Raw genomic sequence first — 21483 nt, 5'->3', positions numbered from 1 at the left:
TATTGTGGGACAAGCTTTTCAAGTTGCTATAGTGTAAAATGTTGCAGCCAGTTGACAGCTGTCTTCAAGTGAATGTGTTGTTAGAAGAATGCAGCTGCTGTAAAACTGTGCTGGGATTCCATTAACCAGTTGTCTGACCAGTATGAAACCAGTAAGCAGGGTTTCAACTCCCAGCCAAAGATGCTCAACAGCAGTGATCGGGGCCAAATATCAATCCTGCATTTTCATTCATAAAGCATTCTTTTTGCAGTCGTGGTCAATTCATTTTACTGGCAGTATTTATTTAGCTAAATTCTTTTGTATTTTTCTAGTCTTTTCATTTTTTTTTATTAGTAAATTAAAAACATAATTTTGCCTCAGTAAAAAAATAAATAAATAAAAAGATAAAATGCATTCAAAACCACTTACTGGAGCTAAAGTGTATATTTTGATTTCCAGGCACGCATTTCGATTGTTAAAATAATTTCTTTGTTATGAATTTGAAATCCAGTTATGTATTCCTTATGCTTACATTACTTTTCTTTGACATTTGCTTTTAATCTATTTAATGACTCTCTGTACCAGCACTCTGCCCCCACCAGCTCCACTTGCTTCTCTCAAGCTTTCCTGTGCTCTGCCTTCCTGTATGTTGTCTCTGTAGCTCTTTGGCTCTGCTGGTAAATCACTTTGCAATTCCATCTTGTGAAATGTGTTTTCACCATGATAATGTGATTTCAACAGTCTCAGGCCAGTCTGCCTGTTCTGTATTGACTTAAAAGCCATTTTCGAAATTACATTCCCGAGCTGCAGCATGACCTCACATCACTATTTTTGGACTTTTTAAGTGCAGATTTCTTCAAAGCCACACATTCTTTTAAATAATTTGGATTATTTCGATTATTTTAGGTTTTTTTTTAACATCAATTTCATATAGATTACTTCCATGATTATTGCAAATACTGGTCCATGATTACCTCAAAAAACTGTATTGAAAGTAAATGAATATTATGATTAATGCCCAGTCGATATGCATTTATTTGCCTGTCCCAGTACTTTGAGTACTGCATACAATACAAGAGACACTGTATTCAGAAGGTCTACTCCAATCTTTTATGATATCCTATTTTTTTTAAACAACCAATAATGTATCTAAATGTGTTAAGGATGGTATTAACAATATTTAACAGTCATTAGTATGGATAAAGGCTGCATCAATACAGTGTTATAAGAACGTGTGACATGTTATAAGTAACCCTGTAACTATCTAATAACACAACATGAAGTTTTATACTCATGTATCATTGTTATTGCATTAAACTGTTTGTTAATAATCACTATAACTTTTAATAACATATTTATAGATGTTTTCTAAATAGATTCTTAAACTAAATGAACTTACATGAGAAATAAAGAACCTGATAGGGTTTATGATACATTATATTACTTAGTTGTTTGTTTATAGTTCTACAACATTAACATACAAAAAAAGTTGTATGTAATTTATTTAATCGTTGAATTGAGCAATCAGTTGTGCCTAAGTGTCCCCAGTGCTGGGGATATGGATGTAGGTAATCAGAAGATAAATGCATAGTGCTGATGTATGGTAATGTTCAATAATACATTCTCCAGCAGCCAGCTCTATTCATCAGAGAGTTTCTCTCGGGGAAGACATTTGTTATTGGTTGTCTGTGGACCTCAAGGATAACATTTCTGTCCTTTTGATTGGCTGTGCCATTACTGCAAGATTCTAAAGCCTCTGGTTTTGACGAGGACTATGAAGCTGCTTTGCTTGCTGTGCTGTACTCTGCTGGCTTCGCACAGCTTTCTCTACTTTCTCTCTTGCTCTGGTTCAGAAGGGCTGGCTGCTAGTTGATTAGTGGAGGGTTGTGTATCCTGTTTCCAAGAAGATTTTTTTGTCTTAAAGAAAGTTGTAATGCTCTTCTTCACCCAGTGTTTTGGTATCTTCACGGACCTCATACACCTCAGGTTTCAGCACACCTCCAAGCATAGGGGGGCTTTCTCAGCTGCTGGACAGCGTGTGTGTGTTGTGACCCCTGCCAATTCCCTCAGGGTAAGTTTCGTGTTGTTTTCTGTTAAGTGTGCATGTCAGACAATATCTGACATTGCTGGATATATAAATCACTATGCATTTTTCTTATTTCTTGATATTACTAATTTGTGTAAGAACGATTCAGTACATACTCTAAGGGGAAAAGTTTGTTTTTTATTTAGACTAATTTTTTTTATTTTATTAACACATGGATAGAACATCCTTTATACACTCAAACAAGAAGACAACAACGAAGAACTTTGTAAACATTTGATATATAATATCTATATATATATATATTGCTATATATATATATATATATATATATATATATATATATATATATATATATATATATATATATATATATTTCAACTGTTGTTCAATAAAAAGAATCACACTTAAAAACGTTTTGGTAACTTTGAATATGAATTTAATAGAAAAGCCTATATTAGTTTGCACATAATTACATTTTAAATATGTCTCTGCATATGCATTCCAAGTACAAAGATCTTTTAATGTTTTTCTTTTAGAAAGAGTTTAAAAAGCACAAGAATAATACATCCAGCATTTAAACATAAAAAACAAATAAACAATAACACTTTTAAAACAGACCCTTTTACATGCCAACACTTATTCAATAACTGTTATAAAAAAAAAAAAAAAAAAAAAAAAAAAAAAATGGTATATTCTTCTGTGGATGACTAAACTCACACAGATGCAAGTAGTTGACAGAAATGAAGTAGATGTATTAAAGAGAGGTGAACAGTGAATCCTAAAGACAGGAGGTAAATAAAAGTTAATATAGCCAGCTTTTTTAATAGTTCCAGCTACAGTTGTTTAATTTGGCTGAAGTAGAATTCCACATTCCATTGAATGAAACATACAGACATAAAGCCACACATGACTGAGCTAATCCTAGTGAAGTATGCTGTCACCCCAGTTGTCATCTTGACCCTTGCAGTTCAATATTCAAAAGATGGGATGGAGCTGAGCTAAGCCTTCTTTTTGACATTGAATGGATACTTTACATTAATTGGAATCATTCCCTCACCTTGTAATAGGGCAGAGGCTCAGCTGCATATTAGATTGTTATTAAAGACTGAAATGTGGCTTTCAGAGATAATACACGGTCATTCTAATCTACCCCCACCAGCTGTACACCATAAATGACATTGCGCACCGTTTACACAGCCCAGTACTTCCCTGCAGATACTGTTCTTTTAAGGGTAGATTATATATCTATATATCTATATAGATATAGATATAGATATAGAATATATATCTATATATTATATATATAATTATATATATATATATATATCTATATATATATATAGATTATAGATATATATAGTATCATTTGTTTGTTTTTTGTCACATTGCTTTTGCCACATTCCCTAGAAAGGTATTAGTTTTGTGGCAGGAAGTTAATTTCAGAAGAACTGAGTTGGGCTAAATTGGAAAAATAGGTTAGTGATAGCTCCTATGCTTTATAATCTGGGGTCAAAATATCACCAAACTGCCCTATCAATTTATAATTTGGATAACATCTATCTTTAGTAAATGTTACAAACTGGAATTCAGCTCACTAGATGCTCTTTTTTTATTGAGTTTGAGATACTGTGGACTATAATTAATTAATTAATTATTTAATTATTTAATAGCAATTAATTATAATTATATTTATTACAAGAACATCTGTGGCTTGTGTAAACATATATTTTTGTTAATAAAACATTTTCTTTTGGGAAGACCATCTGTGATATAACAATAAATGAAAAAGCAAATTAAAAACACAGGTGACCATAGTTGCTCTTTTAATCTGATTAGTAGCATGCTTGCAGTTTGTACCGACTCGCTTCAAATACTTTGTGGAGTCACCTTTAAATGAACCAATAACAAATAAATACCACTCCCTACCTTTCTTTGAATTCGTGTTCATTTGTAACCCACAGCCTCCCCCATTTCTGCTCTTGCAGCTTCCCTTTGATCGAACTCATTTGCCAAAACAATATGTTGAGGGGTTTCAGTTGTCTTATCCAATGGCCATGTAGCAGCACAATCAATGCATTTAACATGCTCCATACTTATTCACTCAAGTTGTGGAGGTTCATCAGAATTACTTAACAAGTGACTCTTGATTCATTTCATTGCACGCTTCAGTAGTATAGGGAAGGCTCTTTCTACGCATTTAGATTATCCTGTGGAACTCTGTGTAAGCGTTTGGTTGCTGTCTGTAAATCAAGGTGTTAGTGCCTTAACAATGACTGTTACTAGTGAATAATAGAATAAGTCAATTTTTGCTTTATAAAGAAAACAGAAAATTGGTTCATGGAGTTGCTGAAAATCACATCACTGTAACCATTTATTTTGCGTGGCATAAATATATACTGCTATTTAACAGATACAACATTACCCATATATTGCAATGATATTGCTTTTCAGTTCCATGTTAATAAACAGTCAACATATGAAAAGGGACATGTAACCAAATGAAAATGACAGGATATAAGTATTATTCCAAAGCTTTATAACTAATGTTAGACATATGTCTGAAAAATGTGTTGGGACAGGAAACCACCAATATAATTGAATGCAATGACAATACTGGATACAAGCACCCCTAGTGCATAGGTATTACTTTTTGTAACATGTCAACAAGTCGTTAATTGCATATCAAGCAAAGACTTTTGCCAAGCAAAATTCCTAGAAAAGAGATGGAAATTATTTCATCGGCCTAGTTCAAACTATGGCTCCTATTGTGAAAACATCAAATAGGTTGCTATGGAAATGAGACGTTAAATAAAGAAGTCTATCAGTTTCCCAAATGGTACAAACACAAATGTTTGCATAGAGGAGTGCATCCCAACAAAGCATGCTCTTATGGAAAAAAAACATATTTTTAATATATGGTAGAAAAGTATGATCCTTATATTTTTCATACATAGAAATTGGCCCCTTACATATGTGTGTGTGTGTGTGTGTGTGTGTGTGTGTGTGTGTGTATATATATATATATATATATATATTTTAAATATATTTTAGTCTGTAATCCATATATTTATTTTATATGTTGAAAATATATGGTGCACCATATATTTTCATTAGTCTGTAATCCATATAAAATAAATATATGGATTACAGACTAAAATATATTTTAAATATAACCCATATATTTTAAATATATATTAATTTCTATATATGTATATATGTTTGTTCCATAAGGGCAACTCCATTGTTTCCATATTGAGTGGCTCACTCCAGGATCCATCCAGCAAACAGATAGCATCACCATGATTTAGAATCTGCTGGTGCACTCAACAGTAAAGTCATGCCATGGAACATTTCAGCAGAGTTCTGTTTGTGTTTGGAGAGCAGTGTGACCGAGTGTTCTGTAGTTAAAACTATTGATACATTTTAATTCAATCTGTACAGTTCAGCTTTGCCTTTTTCACAATGCGGTCTGTAGCTGTGAATCAGGTATCTATTAGGTGATTCAGGCTGGCAATCCACTGTTTAGATAAGTGTAAAAATCATATTTTACAGCTATATTTAACACCGACTCATGTGCAGTATTATACTGAGTCTAACCTGTCCACACACTGCCCCTAGTGGCTGTAAGACACCCCCATCCCTACCAAGTTGCTCTTTCTGTTGGATCTGCACAATGAATTATAAAAATCAAGAGATACGGATCAGATTTGTATTCTGGAAGAAGCAAGAGGTTACCTAACACCAAAGTCCTGTGTAGTTATTTTTACACACATTTTTTTCTTACATTAAAAATGCATGATGGACATTACCTCTGCGGGTAGGATAGCATACAGGAGTTAGGAGAACTCACTCCACAGTGATGTGATGGCAGACAGTAGCAAGTCTAACAGAGGACACTCTTGCTACCATATTAGCCTGGTCTGAAAACACTATTAGATTTGGCAAATGTTAGAAGCATTGCAGCACGCTATGCATAGTGTGCATGTTGTATACGAGGGACATACTTGACTGCAGTTTACATGTGCATATATATCACAACCTACAGCACATGAATACAGACCCATTTATCTTGCAGCTGTCACTAAAAGCTGCTGAGCATTTATTTATGTTTGAGACCATATATTTTCTATTGGGATTGTATGAATTTATAACAAGTTTAAAATAATGCACAACATATATGTTTATAATATATATTGTATACACACAGCTTAAAGTATCATTGTGTTTTATACTTCTGTTCTGTCTTCTGTTTTATACTTACCAGAACAGCACATTTTACAAGGGGTGTGCATTTTACAAGGTCGAGGGTTCACAAGGAATGATAAATGAAACAGATCAGGCATGCTCACAATGTATTATATTCAGAAAATGACAGGGTTCTTTTTTTCCAGCTGTTTGAGAAATTATTAAAAACAGATAAAAACAACATTTTTATAAATAGAAACCCAGACAGATATTTTTAACAGTGCAAGACATTGCTTGTCTACTGTAGTATACTGGAGTCCTCATGGTTAACTGTTGCATTGCTTATTTTTGTACTTAGCCTTGTTGAAACGTGTCACATTGAGCTATCTATTTCCATTCCTCTTCTTAGTCTGTGTTGTGCGTCTCTTTTCTCCATCTGTCAGGGCCACCCCATATAGAGTAAGAGGTTGCTGCTGGTCTTATCTAAGTCATTTGTCTTTCTCTTTACACATCCCAGCCCACACATACACTTGTGTCTACAGCTCCTCAGCCATACTCAATTATTCATGCATTCAAGCTCAGGGTTTTGCAGCTGCAGAAAAACAACATTTAAAGCAGGTATGTGTCAAAACCACAGCTAAAACACGCTTCATACACACACACATGGGTTTAAAAAAAGTCAATAATATAAATATGACAAACAAGTCATTGTTACACTGACTGGACAACACATAGGAGAATGTCTCAATTACCTAACAATGCATAACTCTTGGCATATTGTTTGGTGTGTCTTGTCCAGTGTTGAGTATTTCCATGATTTGAGCCACCGTAGCTCACTGTTTATTTCACATGTCTGTGAGCTTGATTTGTCATGACCCACTGGAGATGTGCTTTCCAGTGATTGTTTTCTGCAAACGTTAGGAACACCCAGTATTCTGTATTGCTGGAAGGTTGTTCAATGCCAGTGTATTGAGGAACAAGCCAGTTGCACAACTGATTTCCTGATTTCCTGATCAAGACCACAGATACACCAACATGTTGTGACAAAAAACAGATATGCTACAGAAACCTTCAGCACTGGACAAGCTACATCTGTTTCCACTCAAAGGACATACAAGGAGCTACACATTAAGGCTATTCACCAATTGTGTGCCCAGTCAGTGTAGAAGCTATAACTTGTTCAATGAGATGGCTGTGAAGAATTGTAGAGAAATTCAATATCAACCATTTAGCGAGACAGTACTAATATATTCAAATTAGTGATAATGATATGGAAGTTATGTTCAAACTCCATCAATGTATTTGAGCCTGTTGACCATACTGTAACTAATAACCAAAATTTGAAATGTTTCATCCTCCCTTAATCAGCCATAGAACCAAACGTGAAAAAATTTCATACCGTAGAATGTGGTTGGAAGTGCTGTAATTGGATGAGGCCCACTCACTATCATTTTCAAGCGGATCATTTGATCTTGAAAAACAAAGTTACTGTCCACAGGCTCAATTTGTTAGCACTTAAGTCAAACCTGCAGGGACCTATTAAAAGACTGTTACCTGCAATGGAGAGGAAAAGACGGCCTGCTTGGTATCCTCATTTTTCATCCTAATCAGTTTAAGATTATAAATCATCAGAGAACTGTATCTTCAGAGCTGTAGAAGTTATGATATGACCTGAATAATTCAGTTTTGCAAACATTTCTTTCGTTTTTTTTAAAGCACTAAACCTAAATGATGCTGGTATATTTTAGTGATGGATAGCCTGACAAGATAATTATAGGTCAGCCTTAGGACCAGGGAAGATTTCTTCAATGACAAAGAGAGATGTGCCAATTTGCATCACTTAATCGTTTGAAATTACTTAACCTCAACCTCATATCAGACTCTCTTATGAAGTATCAGCTGGTTCTTAGAGTAAAATACTTACATTTTATGCGTTACAGTATAATTACAAAAAAGTAATTGCCAAAAGTATTATTTGTAATCACACAACAATGGGCCACATTCCCAAAGCAATTTACTTCAAATGGCCATGAGCATAAACATTTTTTTAAAAAGTTAGAATGCGCTTGATTAAATTACCAAACCAGGAGTAAATAACTCAGACATTAATGAAGAGGAAATTCCATACCTAATAATGATAACTCTTAAATACAAGTGTATAAGTACAGTTTTTAAGGGACTAAGCTCATTTTTAAACACGATAAAGACATTTTAAAAAATACTATGAAAATAAAATATGCTTTTTTTAAGTGAAGTAAACACAAAGTTAAAAGTTAAAAAAGGTATGGCTAATAGGGAAAGGCCTTAAGATTTAAATCGCTCATTTTCAATTACTTGATCAGTATACATTACAGCACAAGAACAGTCCATATAAGTGCATATTTGATGTCTGTTTTAATTGCTCTTTAATATATCTGAAGCCATGATGACACGGGTGGCTGTGCAGTACTGCGATATGTTACATTCTATTAAAAGGACTGTATACAGCACTGTATGATTAATTCACTGTAACTGAAATATTGATTGTCTTCATAAATCATTACATTCTTAGGTGCTTTAAGCTTTTAGTTTTATTGGCCTTTATGCTTAGACCAAGAAAAGAAAAATCAATCCTTTAAGAAACAGCCAAGAAAGTAGATCTATATCAGCTTAAGTCAAGCCATTGGGATTAAATCAATGGGTGAAGCTTTTAAATAATAAGATTATACAATTTCACAAAGATTCTGTATTGCATGCAAATACATCAGGCGGCTAAATGTCATTCTTCATTTGTAATAAAGCTTTGAGGGGGTTGCATTTCTAGACAGTTCAAAGTAAATAACCAGCAATGCTAAAGTATTGTTTTGGGAAACTGATGCTGTATGGTTAGGAATGTCTAATTAACCAATGTTATTTATTAATCACCTGTACAGTGCTCATGTACATTTAAACTCAGTAACCTCTAGCATTGTCTATATAGAACTTAAGATGAAGAACATTTATAAACAAGAGGAGGTCATTCAGCCCACCAGTGCTCCTCTGACTGGTTCTTAGTAGCTGGCTGATCTCAAGCTTTGTCAAGTAGGGTTTTAAAGGGTGCCATTGATTCAGCATCAATAACATGGCAAGGTAACCCATTCCATACCCTTTATGTGTAAAACAGTGTCATTGGCTATCTACACATCATTTCCAGCTTTGTCCTCTGGTCTTGATTTCTGACCCCTCCAACAGAAAAAAATGACTTTCCACTTGGTACAGCCTCAAATTACTATTTTACAGGGAACAAAAACATTTTATATAACTTTTTCAAGAACATATTTCATTATTTTTTTTTAACTTGTTATGGCATTATTATTATTATTATTATTATAATAATAATAATAATAATAATAATAATAATAATTATTATTATTATTATTATTATTATTATTATTATTATTATTATTATTATTATGCTAGCCTCCAAATAACATTATATAATGAAAAACAAGAAATACTTTAAACAATGCGTTTGGCATTAGGTTGTATCACAATTCTAGTTACAGTAACACTGTAGCCGATGGCAAAATAAATTATTTTGTCAGAACAATTTAATAAAACAGAATAACCCAGTGTTCTAATAATCCAGTAAACTGACACACTTTCTTTCAAATCAGCACACCCCTGCACCTAGCAACCATGCCATATTCATAACAGCAAGTAACAACTTCACAGTAAATCCAACATGCGTTTCAATTAAGTATGTGGCTTGCCCCGGGGGTTAGAGAAGTGATTGACAGTTATAGGGCATTATTATGTACTGTCAGTCACTCTTATTACCCAATAGGCTGATAATTCACTGTAAACAGAACTGCAGTGCCATTTTATGTTATTAAACTATTTTAAAGGAACACTCCTGTTAACTGTCTGCTTGCTGTAAAGAAATCCCTCTGATTTATTTTTGAGCATTAGCATTGTATTGATTGTTACTCACCTACTCTCCCTTTTACAATTACACCAGGGTAGAAGCATAGAAAACTAAAGCATGGTAATGGTAAAGACCATACAAGCAGTGCCATAGTTACCAACAGTTCACAGTGATGAATTATTGGTAACTTGGTAATGCATTATAGAAACCTTGGTACAGCCCAGTAAAAGCACCGTATTTTATTTGCAAGGAAAAATAGCATGGCCAACTGCAAAATTGCCATTCAAATATACCTTGGTAAACCAAGGGTTGGTTTATCAACTGTGGAATGAAACTGTACACATATTTGTAGCTAACTGGAGCTCAGGCAGAATGTCATATTTAAATATCTGTCAACACTTCTGTGGCTGCTGATTTTGTTTCTATGCACTGCCATATGTTCAGCATGGTTGTAAGGAGACACAGGGTATGTGAATAATAAATATCAACCATGATTATGGTAATAAAAGACAATGGATGGATATTTATATCACAGGAGACTGGTATGGCAAGTAGTGGGTTTGCTCTAGTGTTGAACACAATAATTCTTCACTGACGTATCATTCATGCTACAGTATTTGGTTTCCAATCCTTACATTGCTTCCGTTTTTCCATTACAACCTTGTTTGAGGACAGCGAACATGTTCTTTACTAAAGCTAATTAAAACATGCTTCTAGTTAGTTTCCCACAGGGACTTTTTGTGTCATCGATGTGAGACTAACGGTAAGCGATAAAGATTCATTGGAGTACTAGTCTAACTTTATTCTCTCCATGGCAAAATAAATAACTAAATAATTTAACACAATAATTTTGCCACAAAGGCGAAATACAGCTGTGCGGTGCTAATATATAGATTACATTATGGCTATTTGCAGCACCAATTTCTATACTTATTTAATTTTGGCAATCGTTTTTCTTTAGTGCTGCTTTCATTCAATTGCTGTCAGGAAGATCAACTGCTTTAACAAAGAGACAAGAATTCAATTTAGCTTCTGAAAGCTGGTAGAGACTTGCACTATAGATATTTCCCCCTTGAATTTGTCATAGTCACATAGCCCTCACCAAACTATGACTTTTGTGGTATTTTGAAGATTAGTTTTGAATTTGCCAATGAACAAGACTGTGGGTTCTGCAGAGCAGCATTCAGGCTGCAATAGCAATGTATAAACAATCTCATGCCCTTCATGGCAGCCTTCAAAACCCTTGCCTGCCACTTATGCTAAACATGCAATCTATAAAGGGCCATAAGACTACGGGATAGAAGTGACCTTCTCAAAGATTAAACTGTGGTAAAAAAAGATATTTGGTCTTTATAATACCACCTTTTGTGAGTATTTTTTTCTTGTAGAACCAAATTTTAGTTGGAAGGAAAAAAACTACGGTCTGGCACTGTGACAGGACAGCATCACTAGCCAGGATGTTATGACCAGGAAGTGAGACGCAGACACAGAATATGCAAGTTTTGAAGCACTAATGTGCACGTTTAATCATATAAACAAAAATAACACGGACATCCATTAGACAAAACACATTAATCAAATAAAACGACACAAGGTCGAAAACAAAAAGTCTACAAAACACAAAAACATAAACAAAGGAGGGGACAGCACAGCCCAGCACGCAACACGGAACAAAAAACACACACCTCCCCCTCCACCTTAACCTCCCCCTCCCCCTCCATATCCACCACCACCACCACACCTCCATTGCCAACTTCCAGTCTCCACCTACCCCTCAATCTCCACCTCCCCTCCCCATCCACTTTCATCTTTACCTCTACCTCTCCCTCCACTGCCAACTCCCCCTATACCTCCCCCTCTCCATCCCTCTCCCCTCCCACTTAACCTCTAACTTCACCTTCACCTCTACCTCGCTCTCCACTGACAACTCTCCCCCCTCCTTCTCCACCCCTCCCTCCTCCCACCTCCCCTCCCCTCCCACTCAACCTCTACCTTCACCTCTACCTCACCCTCACATGCAACTCCCCCCTCCACCTCCACCTCAAGCTCCTCTTCTCTAGGGATGGAGAGGGCCATCCCCCTCCACCTCCCCCTCCCACCTTCCTCTCCACCTCCACTCCACCTCCCCCTCCATCTCAACGTCTATTTCTACCTATAACACCAGCATCAATCCCAATCATTCCTAACTAACACCCATGCTCACCCTATTTGGCTGGAGTCTTAATTATTCACTTATTCAATTCCTGGTTGCAGCCACATTCCCAAGTGATTTTTCTCCCTTACACCCAGTATTCCCCCCACACACACACATACCCATGCTTCGGCAGAGCCTTCACCCTGCCACACTGCAACAGGAATTTACAAATGATAACACTGATTTAAGTTATTAATACTGTTTGGAATGAAAATCTCTCCCCCATAAAGCAACCCCCCCCCCCCCCCCCCCCCCCCCCCCCCAAAATAAATAAATAAAAAATAAAGAAATAGATGAACACATTAACTTTGTATTAGAGAGGGTATTTTAATGCTTGCCTGAGAGTGGTTTTGGATTTGTCCCAGATTTTTTTTTAGCAAGCAATTCCTTTTTACTCATTTACTGTAAGCCATTAGGGCACTGCACCATCAGCTGTCAAAACAAGGCAAAGAAATGTGGGTGATATTGACTGCTTGTTCCATTACAGCATCTTTTAAATGAAAAAAATACTTATTAATGAAGGGGGTACTTCAAAAAAAAATAATGCACACTTACTAGTGGTCTTAAAAACATTTAAGGTTTTCTTAATCAATGTTGTATGCTGAAGTATTGCAACAGTATTGGAATGCATTGTTTCAATATTTTGTGGGTCTATATAATGCATCTAGATGGCTAATAGAGTAAATACTACCACTGTTTAAATAATAATAATAATAATAATAATAATAATAATAATAATAATAGTAATAAAGGGGCCAGTACACATTAGTCTCTTTAGCATATTTCTGCCTATGAAAAAAATATCTGGAAGATTCACATTCGAGGAAAGCATAAGAACTGAGTGGAGACACTCTGATAAATACAGGATACACCATGAACGTTCAGAGAGTACCCTAGTGATGCCACAAGTTAATAAACGCTGCACTCTACGGTCCTATATATATTTGCTATATATAATGTAAAATGTTAAGAATGATAATGCAGTATAGATAATAGCAATATATATTACAAGGATGAGCAATGCTTGAAGACACTAACTTTAAGGAATAGAAAGAAGACACGCATTGAATTGACAACAGAACTGGCAGAAGGCACAGGTGTCATTGTCCATCAAATTAACAGTACAAAGGTCACTCTTGAAATCAGGACTTAAAGGATGTTTTGCAGTAAGAATACCTCTGTTAAGAAATAGGAACTAGACTAAAAGGTTAAAATATGCATAAGAACACAAAAATTGGACTATGAAATAATGGGCAAAGGTGGTTTGGACTGTTGATAGACGGACAACGACACCTGTGCCTTCTGCCAGTTCTGTTTTCAATTCAACGCGTGTCTTCTTTCTATTCTTTAAGGATATTATCTTCAAGCATTGCGCATCCTTGTTAGACAGCTTTTTGGGTCTTCCAGTCCTGGGTTTGTCAATTACAGATGATGTTTCTCTGTACTTGTTGATTGTGCTTCAGATACCACACCCTGAAAATCAAGTGATGCGAGCTATTTCACTCAATGTTTTTCCTTCTTATGCATGTCAAAGTTGTTATAATAGTAGAAAACACTAGTGGAGGCTTTGAGTAAATTGTTGATGCTCATAATGCATCAGAGTAGAAAAATGCAACATGTCTAAGACTTTTGCACAACAGTGTGTGTGTGTGTGTATGCGCATACACACACATATATATATAATATATATAGACATATATATATATATATATATATATATATATATATATATATACTATATATATATTATATTATATATATATATATATATATATACATATATATACTGTGAGATAACAGGGAGAGAGGTAGAATCTTCCCTGCTTAAAAGAACATGCACGTCTTGTTTAAGTGTTAATTATTATTGCCTGCACCTGGCGATTATTGAAAATCAGAGCCAGATACAGGGTATTTAAGAGTAGACCAGTCAGTCTGCAAGGCTGATGTGTGACGAAACCCGTCTGGGTAAGTGTGTGCGCCCAGATGTGGACAAGGTAAAGTGTAGGCTTGTGATTATAATGTTTTATGACAAGTAAACGGCTTAGCCGTCCTATGTGTTAGTCAGGGACCTGTCAAAATAGAGTTAGGTCTTGTTTCTGTTTTGTTGTGTATTTCTGTTTCGCTTATTAAAAAAAGTAGCGCATCCGCGCTGAAAAATCAAGTTTCTGTGTCCTAGGTCTGCTTTTAAAGGAGCAATGAATCAATCATCATCATCAACCTTTTTCAATCCACGGCGGATGAAGGCCCCCCCCATATATACATTAATATATATATATATATATATATATATATATATAATATATATATATATATATATATATATATATATATATATATATATATATATATATATATATACACACATATACACACATATATATATATAAACAGTATTATTTGGGCAGTTTAAAAAAATGAGAAAAACCACAAAGAAAGTGATTCTATACATTTTTAATTGTTCTATTGAAAGATATACAGTAAAGTAGAGACTCAGCTTTATAATAAAACAATACATTATTACATAACATGCATAAAATGAAAAATAACTAATTTAATTTTTTGACAAAAGTATTGAGCAATCAACATTTTTTGTATGAAACCCAGCTAATTATTGACAATTATCCTTATTGAATACCAATACCTGGTGATAATTATAGAATACACAAATATATAATCATCAAGTGCTGAAAAATAAAATTTAAAATTTGTGACTAAAAAAAGCAACAAAAATGGTTAAAACTAAAGAGTACAGCAACAATCTCAAAATGGCAGAGATACAACAAAAAAAGGAGAAACTACCAGAAAAATAGCAAAAAGATTTGGTTTACCGAAAAGAACTGTGTGGGCTATTATTGACAAACACAGGAGAACAGGAACTACTGCATATAGCTCCAGGTGTGGAAGACGAAGAAAGATTTCTGCAAAATCTGGAAAAAGAATCATTCTAGCACCCTGGCAAAATACATAAGAATTGAGAGAAGATGGTCAAGAAATTCACAAGCGAACAATTCAACGATACCTAACAAGATGAATTTCCATGGACAAAAACTAAGATGCAAACCTTTGTTAAAAACAATACACAAATGAAAGTGATTGGAGTTTTCAGTTGAATACTTGAAGAAGCCTGATGAATTCATCAATCAAATTTTACCAAAATATAACTTTTTTCACCAAGAAAGCAACAATATGTTTGGAGGAAGAGAGAGAATTTAAAGAAAAGTTCATCCTGCCCAGTGTTAAACATGATGAAGGTTGTGTGATGATATGGGCTTGTTTTTCTTCCTCAGACACTGGAGACCTTTGTATTGCAGAAGGATCAATAAATGCTACAAAATATCAAGAAATTTTACACTCTCATTTGTTACCTAGTGCTAGAAGACTAATTGTACGGAAGTTTGTATTCCAGATGGATAATGATACTAAGCATTCTGCAAAATCTACAAAGTAATTTTTGAACAAAAAGATGATTACAGTCAGCGGTCCAGATAAGCTGCATACCTGCAGTTTTTACACATTAAAAAATCCAAAATACACACAAAATTTTAATTTAATGCGTAAAAATACCCATAAGAATTTTGCTACACAACTTGTCTGCCTCTGCATATAGCTCCAGGTGTGGAAGACGAAGAAAGATTTCTGCAAAATCTGGAAAAAGAATCATTCTAGCACCCTGGCAAAATACATAAGAATTGAGAGAAGATGGTCAAGAAATTCACAAGCGAACAATTCAACGATACCTAACAAGATGAATTTCCATGGACAAAAACTAAGATGCAAACCTTTGTTAAAACCAATACACAAATGAAAGTGATTGGAGTTTTCAGTTGAATACTTGAAGAAGCCTGATGAATTCATCAATCAAATTTTACCAAAATATAACTTTTTTCACCAAGAAAGCAACAATATGTTTTTAGGAACAGAGAGAAATGCAAAGAAAAGTTCATCCTGCCCAGTGTTAAACATGATGAAGGTTGTGTGATGATATGGGCTTGTTTTTCTTCCTCAGACACTGGAGACCTTTGTATTGCAGAAGGATCAATAAATGCTACAAAATATCAAGAAATTTTACACTCTCATTTGTTACCTAGTGCTAGAAGACTAATTGTACGGAAGTTTGTATTCCAGATGGATAATGATACTAAGCATTCTGCAAAATCTACAAAGTAATTTTTGAACAAAAAGATGATTACAGTCAGCGGTCCAGATAAGCTGCATACCTGCAGTTTTTACACATTAAAAAATCCAAAATACGTACAAAATTTTAATTTAATGCGTAAAAATACCCATAAGAATTTTGCTACACAACTTGTCTGCCTCTGCTCCCGCCTCAATCCCCTAAAACTTAACAACTACATCTCCAAGAATATAATGTCTTACAGGAAACTGTACACAAGAAAAACCAACCAGCAAACATTATCCAACCTCTGGCTAGACCTGTTGTCTTTGTAGCCAATCACAATAAGAATAAGAAAAAAAATCGAAGCTACACAGGTTGAAGCGTAAACACCCCAGTCCAGCTGGAACCATCGCCAGGGGCAACCGCTAAAAAAGGAGCCTATAACATTAATCAAACTGTTTCATAACTTATTAATGCATTTCCTTATTTTATTTATCTGTACGGTGTTATATTGAAGTTTTAACATGTTCACCGAGTGTAATGAATGTTAAAATATAAGTAACATAATTAATTTGCAGTCAGTGTGAGCCAATAAATAACCTTATAGAACACATGCATTTTTGTATCATAGCTCAAAGTAACATTGTAGTTAAAATGGAAGGCTCTTTTTTAATGCCTATCCAATTACCATTAAAGATTGCACAGTATTTAATCAAGATTACTCGTGACTTCAAGGTAATGTTGCATTTTACCCCCTGAAACTACATTCTATTCTCTCTGTGTTAAAATTGGAGCATAAGTTACTCACAGACCCAAAACCTCCTCTGGAGCCCTGGTCGCAGTTATTTATTGGCCATCTCAGTCCCCAGACTTGAACCCCATCAAGATGTTTAGGATTGACTTGAAGACTGCAGTTGCAAAAAGGAAACCAAAGTCGACTGCCAAACTCAAAGCTGTATGTGTTGAAGAATGGACAAAAATATCTCCAGAAAGATGCCAAGAACTACTTATAACAGATCCCCAAACTAAAGTGTTACAGATGCTAAAGTGTACTTCTACTTTTAGCTGTAGCTGTTAGAGGAATTGTATGCAGAGTCTCCTCAACATATAGAAATACCTCTTCTGAGATCATTCATTTAGTATTCCTTGCAGTCATATGCCATAGCCACCTAGATAAATCTTAAGAGTCCGTTTTTGACCATGACATTATTTACTGCAATTGTTTTTTTGTTTTTTTTTGTTTGGTTTTTTTGCTTAACATTTGAAACCATTGCAGTTGTGTGTGTGTGTGTAGTTTGTAATAAATATGTAAAGCCTATTGCTAGACGACTCCTGAGAATTAGACCTCAAGGGACCAGGTTAACAAATAACTCAAATAGATTTTATTTCCCTTAAAGACTTACAAGCCCTTCGAAACGATCCTGCCAAAGCGTTTAATGAAACCAAATTAATCACAGATGCATGCAGAGAAAAGTCTCCATCCTTCGTTATCTTTTTAAGTTAATGAAAAATAATTGCGCTGCGCCACACACTGGTTTATTGTTCATTCCAATTTTACAACCTTGGACTTCAGGGTATTCAATCTTGTGCATTGATAACTGGAAATATGCACAACGCATTAGTTAGCAAAGCATCTGCGAGAAGTAATGTCGTTTTTCTTTATCAGTAATTGAAAGGCCTCCTCCTAAGCCAATAACTGCATTAGTAGAATTTGCTGATTACCATTTTCCAAATGTTACATCTGAACACGAAATGAGGAATGCAACTGTTTACTATGAATATTAACATTAATACAAGTCTTTTGGTAAGTGTGTGTAGTGGTCCTCTCAAGTTCAATTGAAGTAGGACCTTAGGTACATGTTAGTAAAAATGAATTGACCATATATCTAATGAATTAAAGCCATACATTTGACCTGTCTTGCATTTCCATTTACAAGTATCTAGGTCTTCCATGCACAGTTTTGGAAGAAACACTTTATATTATGCCTATCCTAGGGTAAAGAAAGCTTGCTATCATGCCATACTTTTAGGTAGTCTGTTCTACTTGCACTTCCCAGGTCACCTAGAGTGACACTCTCTCCATCCTTTCAAAATTGCACATGAAAGATGCAAATAGCATAGTGCAGAGTAGGTAAGATGTATGCAGTTATGTCATAACCCTTTTAACAACATCCTGTGTCATATAGTAAACAACACATATCAAAAAGTGTATTTTAGCAAGTATTCTCCATTTTGATAACTTATATTCAAATTACCACTTAAATAAACTATGGGGACACAGTGGATGTAGCACTCGCCATTAAAATATGATTTTCTGTATTTCCCAGGATGCATCCGCCAGGAGTGGTCGCTACAGTTCTAGTTCCAGTGCAGGTCATGCCGAGAACAGAGCCTCTCACCCCTGCGATGCAGGAGTAGCCAGCCCCTGCCCCTGCTCCTGCCCTCTGCTATCCTGTGGGTGGCAGGGGGACCTGGAGGTGGTGGCGCTCCACCTCAAAGACACACACAGGGCCTCCACCCTCCAGGGGCAGCGCATCGTGTTCTTGGCAGCCGATTTCCACCTCCAGGATGCAGAGGACTGGGTGACGGTGCAGTCCTGCCTGGGACAGCAGTTCCTGCTGGTACTCAAGAAGCAGGAACGGCGACAGGGACACCAGCAGTACTTTGCTGCTGTCATGCTGCTGGGGCCCAGCATGGTGGCCGAAAGGTTCACCTACAGGCTGGAGCTGAGCAGCGAACGCAGGCGGCTGAGCTGGGAGTCTGCTGTGAGATCCTTCTCCGAGGGGCTCGGTACTGTAATCGCAGAGAGTGACTGCCTAGTGCTCAATGCCTCTCTTGCTCACCTCTTCTCAGACAAAGGGAAACTGGGGATCCGTATTTCAATATCTGCTGACAAACAGGCATAGCACATCTTTTACATTTTAACTAAAAAACTGCAGGCAGTATGGATCTGTATGCGAATCCTATACCTGGTACTGAAATGTTGAAGATGGAAAGCTGGGGTCGCAACTTGCCAGCAGGCTTGAGTCAATCTATACCTTGATTTCAAAGTGTTAAAACCTGAAGAGAAAAAAACACTGCCACTGCGAGATTGACAAATGTTGCATAACTTAGCACCGCATTGAATAACTTCAGTTACATTCAGTCCTGAAGAATTACGGGGAAATCTTTCAAACATTTTACTTTGTCATTACAGTTATATCGTCATCAATTCCTTTACATTGCAGAACTTAGATTTGATGTGAAAAAGTTGGTCAGGGTGGTGTTTTTAGTGCTGTCAATGCGGAAAAATTCACTGTAAAAGAAAGCTTCATAAAAGCAGCAGCACTTAGGTTAAGTACACCCTGGAGAAGGTGAACAGAAGCACTTCAGGTCAGAAATTAGCTGCTGCAGGACATTACCAACGCACATGCAGACTGGACCCTATCAAACACCTGTTTTGGCATTTTGTGCAAATCTCCATGTTATTGTTGGTATAAAATATATCTCCTCCCTTATTTTTATCACAGATCATTTGCACATTCATGTTGCAGTTTCCCATGCTTTCCCCGTGGTTACACTGTGCATTTACCATAGGTCACCATGGTTTACCACACATTATATATATATATATATATATATATATATATATATATATATATATATATATATATATATATATATATATATATATTATATATATATATATATATATATATATATATATAGTAAACAGACTCCAATCGGGTTCATGTCCCTTTAAAAACGTGACGCAGAGATAAAACTTGATTTTTAAAGTGCTTTCGTGCACTTTTACTCAAAAATAAATCAAGCAAACAAACAAAAAACAAACACCTAGCTCTCATTAAGCACTAACTAAACATATGCAGGTCCCTGACTAAGACGCAGGACAGCCAAGCTGTTTACCTGACATACAACCCAAAACAAACTCTAATGCAGATTTTTATAAAAACCAAACATAAGTTTTTTACCTCACCATAACACCTCGAGCTCCTCACTCTACAGCCACATCGTCCTGAGCAAACTGACTGCTTTCCTTAAATACCCTGCACCTGACTCTAATTTACAGTGATAGTCAGGTGCAGGGGATAATCAACAATAAAACAATTAACACAATTAAACAAAAGCAATTAAATCAAACAAAACATACATTTGTGCATGTTTTTAGGCAGGGGAAATCTGACCCTCCCCCTGCCATCTTACTATATATATATATATATATATATATATATATATATATATATATATATATATATATATATATAGATAGATAGATAGATAGATAGATAGATAGATATAGATATAGATATACTTTTTTTATATGCTTTGCCATTCCTGTGGTTTATTATACTATGCTTTTTACTTGTACAGGGGCTATTGGGGTCTATTCAGTTCATCTAAACAGTGGCTGAGTACAGCCATAGAGATTATTCAAATAGATACGAATTTATAAAAATCAAATGTGTGACAACTCATCTTTGGTGCTGTTTGGAATAATATACCTATTTGTTGAGTCAAAGCATTTAGTAAGTTTAGATCAAATACAATCACCCTGCTCTACAAGAACACCATGTATTGTTCCATGTATCAGAGTTGAGAAGACTGCCCATTTACGAGAAGTAAAATGTAAAATGAGATGGAACTGCGAGACGGCGTGCCAGCCAGATAATTTTCTGTTAAATTGTCCTTGGCAATGTAGAGATTTGAGTTATTTTTTACATTTATTTTCTCCTTATGACAAGCCATCTGTAAATCAGGATCCACAGCAGTGAAGTCCACTGTAAACAGCGATTGTAACAGAAATACAGAGCCAATGAGCCAATGTTTTTAAATTGCTATGAACTGTGAATGTTTTACCCCTAAGACTATCTGTAATAAATGTTAAAACCCTTTGCTGATATAAATGTTTCTGTTGTTTTTTGATAAAGTGTTGCAATGATTAACATTTCTTAAGAAATCCTCAACATATCTATATAGGAAACAGTTTATCAAAAATGCATCTATCGTATTATAAATTTTTTTTTTTTATTTAATGTTAGACAATTATTAATAATACAGTGTTATAAGAACATGCA

At 35.3% G+C, this 21483-nt stretch overlaps 1 protein-coding gene across 1 annotated transcript; it reads left to right on the top strand.

Moving 5' to 3' along the window:
- Positions 1 to 1791: 1791 nt before the first annotated feature.
- On the top strand, positions 1792 to 19997 carry LOC121328175 (seven in absentia homolog 3-like). The gene is made up of 2 exons (XM_041272729.1): positions 1792 to 2050; positions 18736 to 19997. The coding sequence occupies exons 1-2, from the start codon at positions 1913 to 1915 to the stop codon at positions 19312 to 19314; spliced, it is 717 nt and encodes a 238-aa protein (XP_041128663.1). The 5' UTR covers positions 1792 to 1912; the 3' UTR covers positions 19315 to 19997.
- The last annotated feature ends 1486 nt before the right edge of the window (positions 19998 to 21483 follow it).

This window comes from Polyodon spathula, chromosome 15 (assembly GCF_017654505.1).
Source record: "Polyodon spathula isolate WHYD16114869_AA chromosome 15, ASM1765450v1, whole genome shotgun sequence".
Lineage (NCBI taxonomy): Eukaryota > Metazoa > Chordata > Actinopteri > Acipenseriformes > Polyodontidae > Polyodon > Polyodon spathula.
This window is presented reverse-complemented; position numbering and strand designations above follow the sequence as displayed.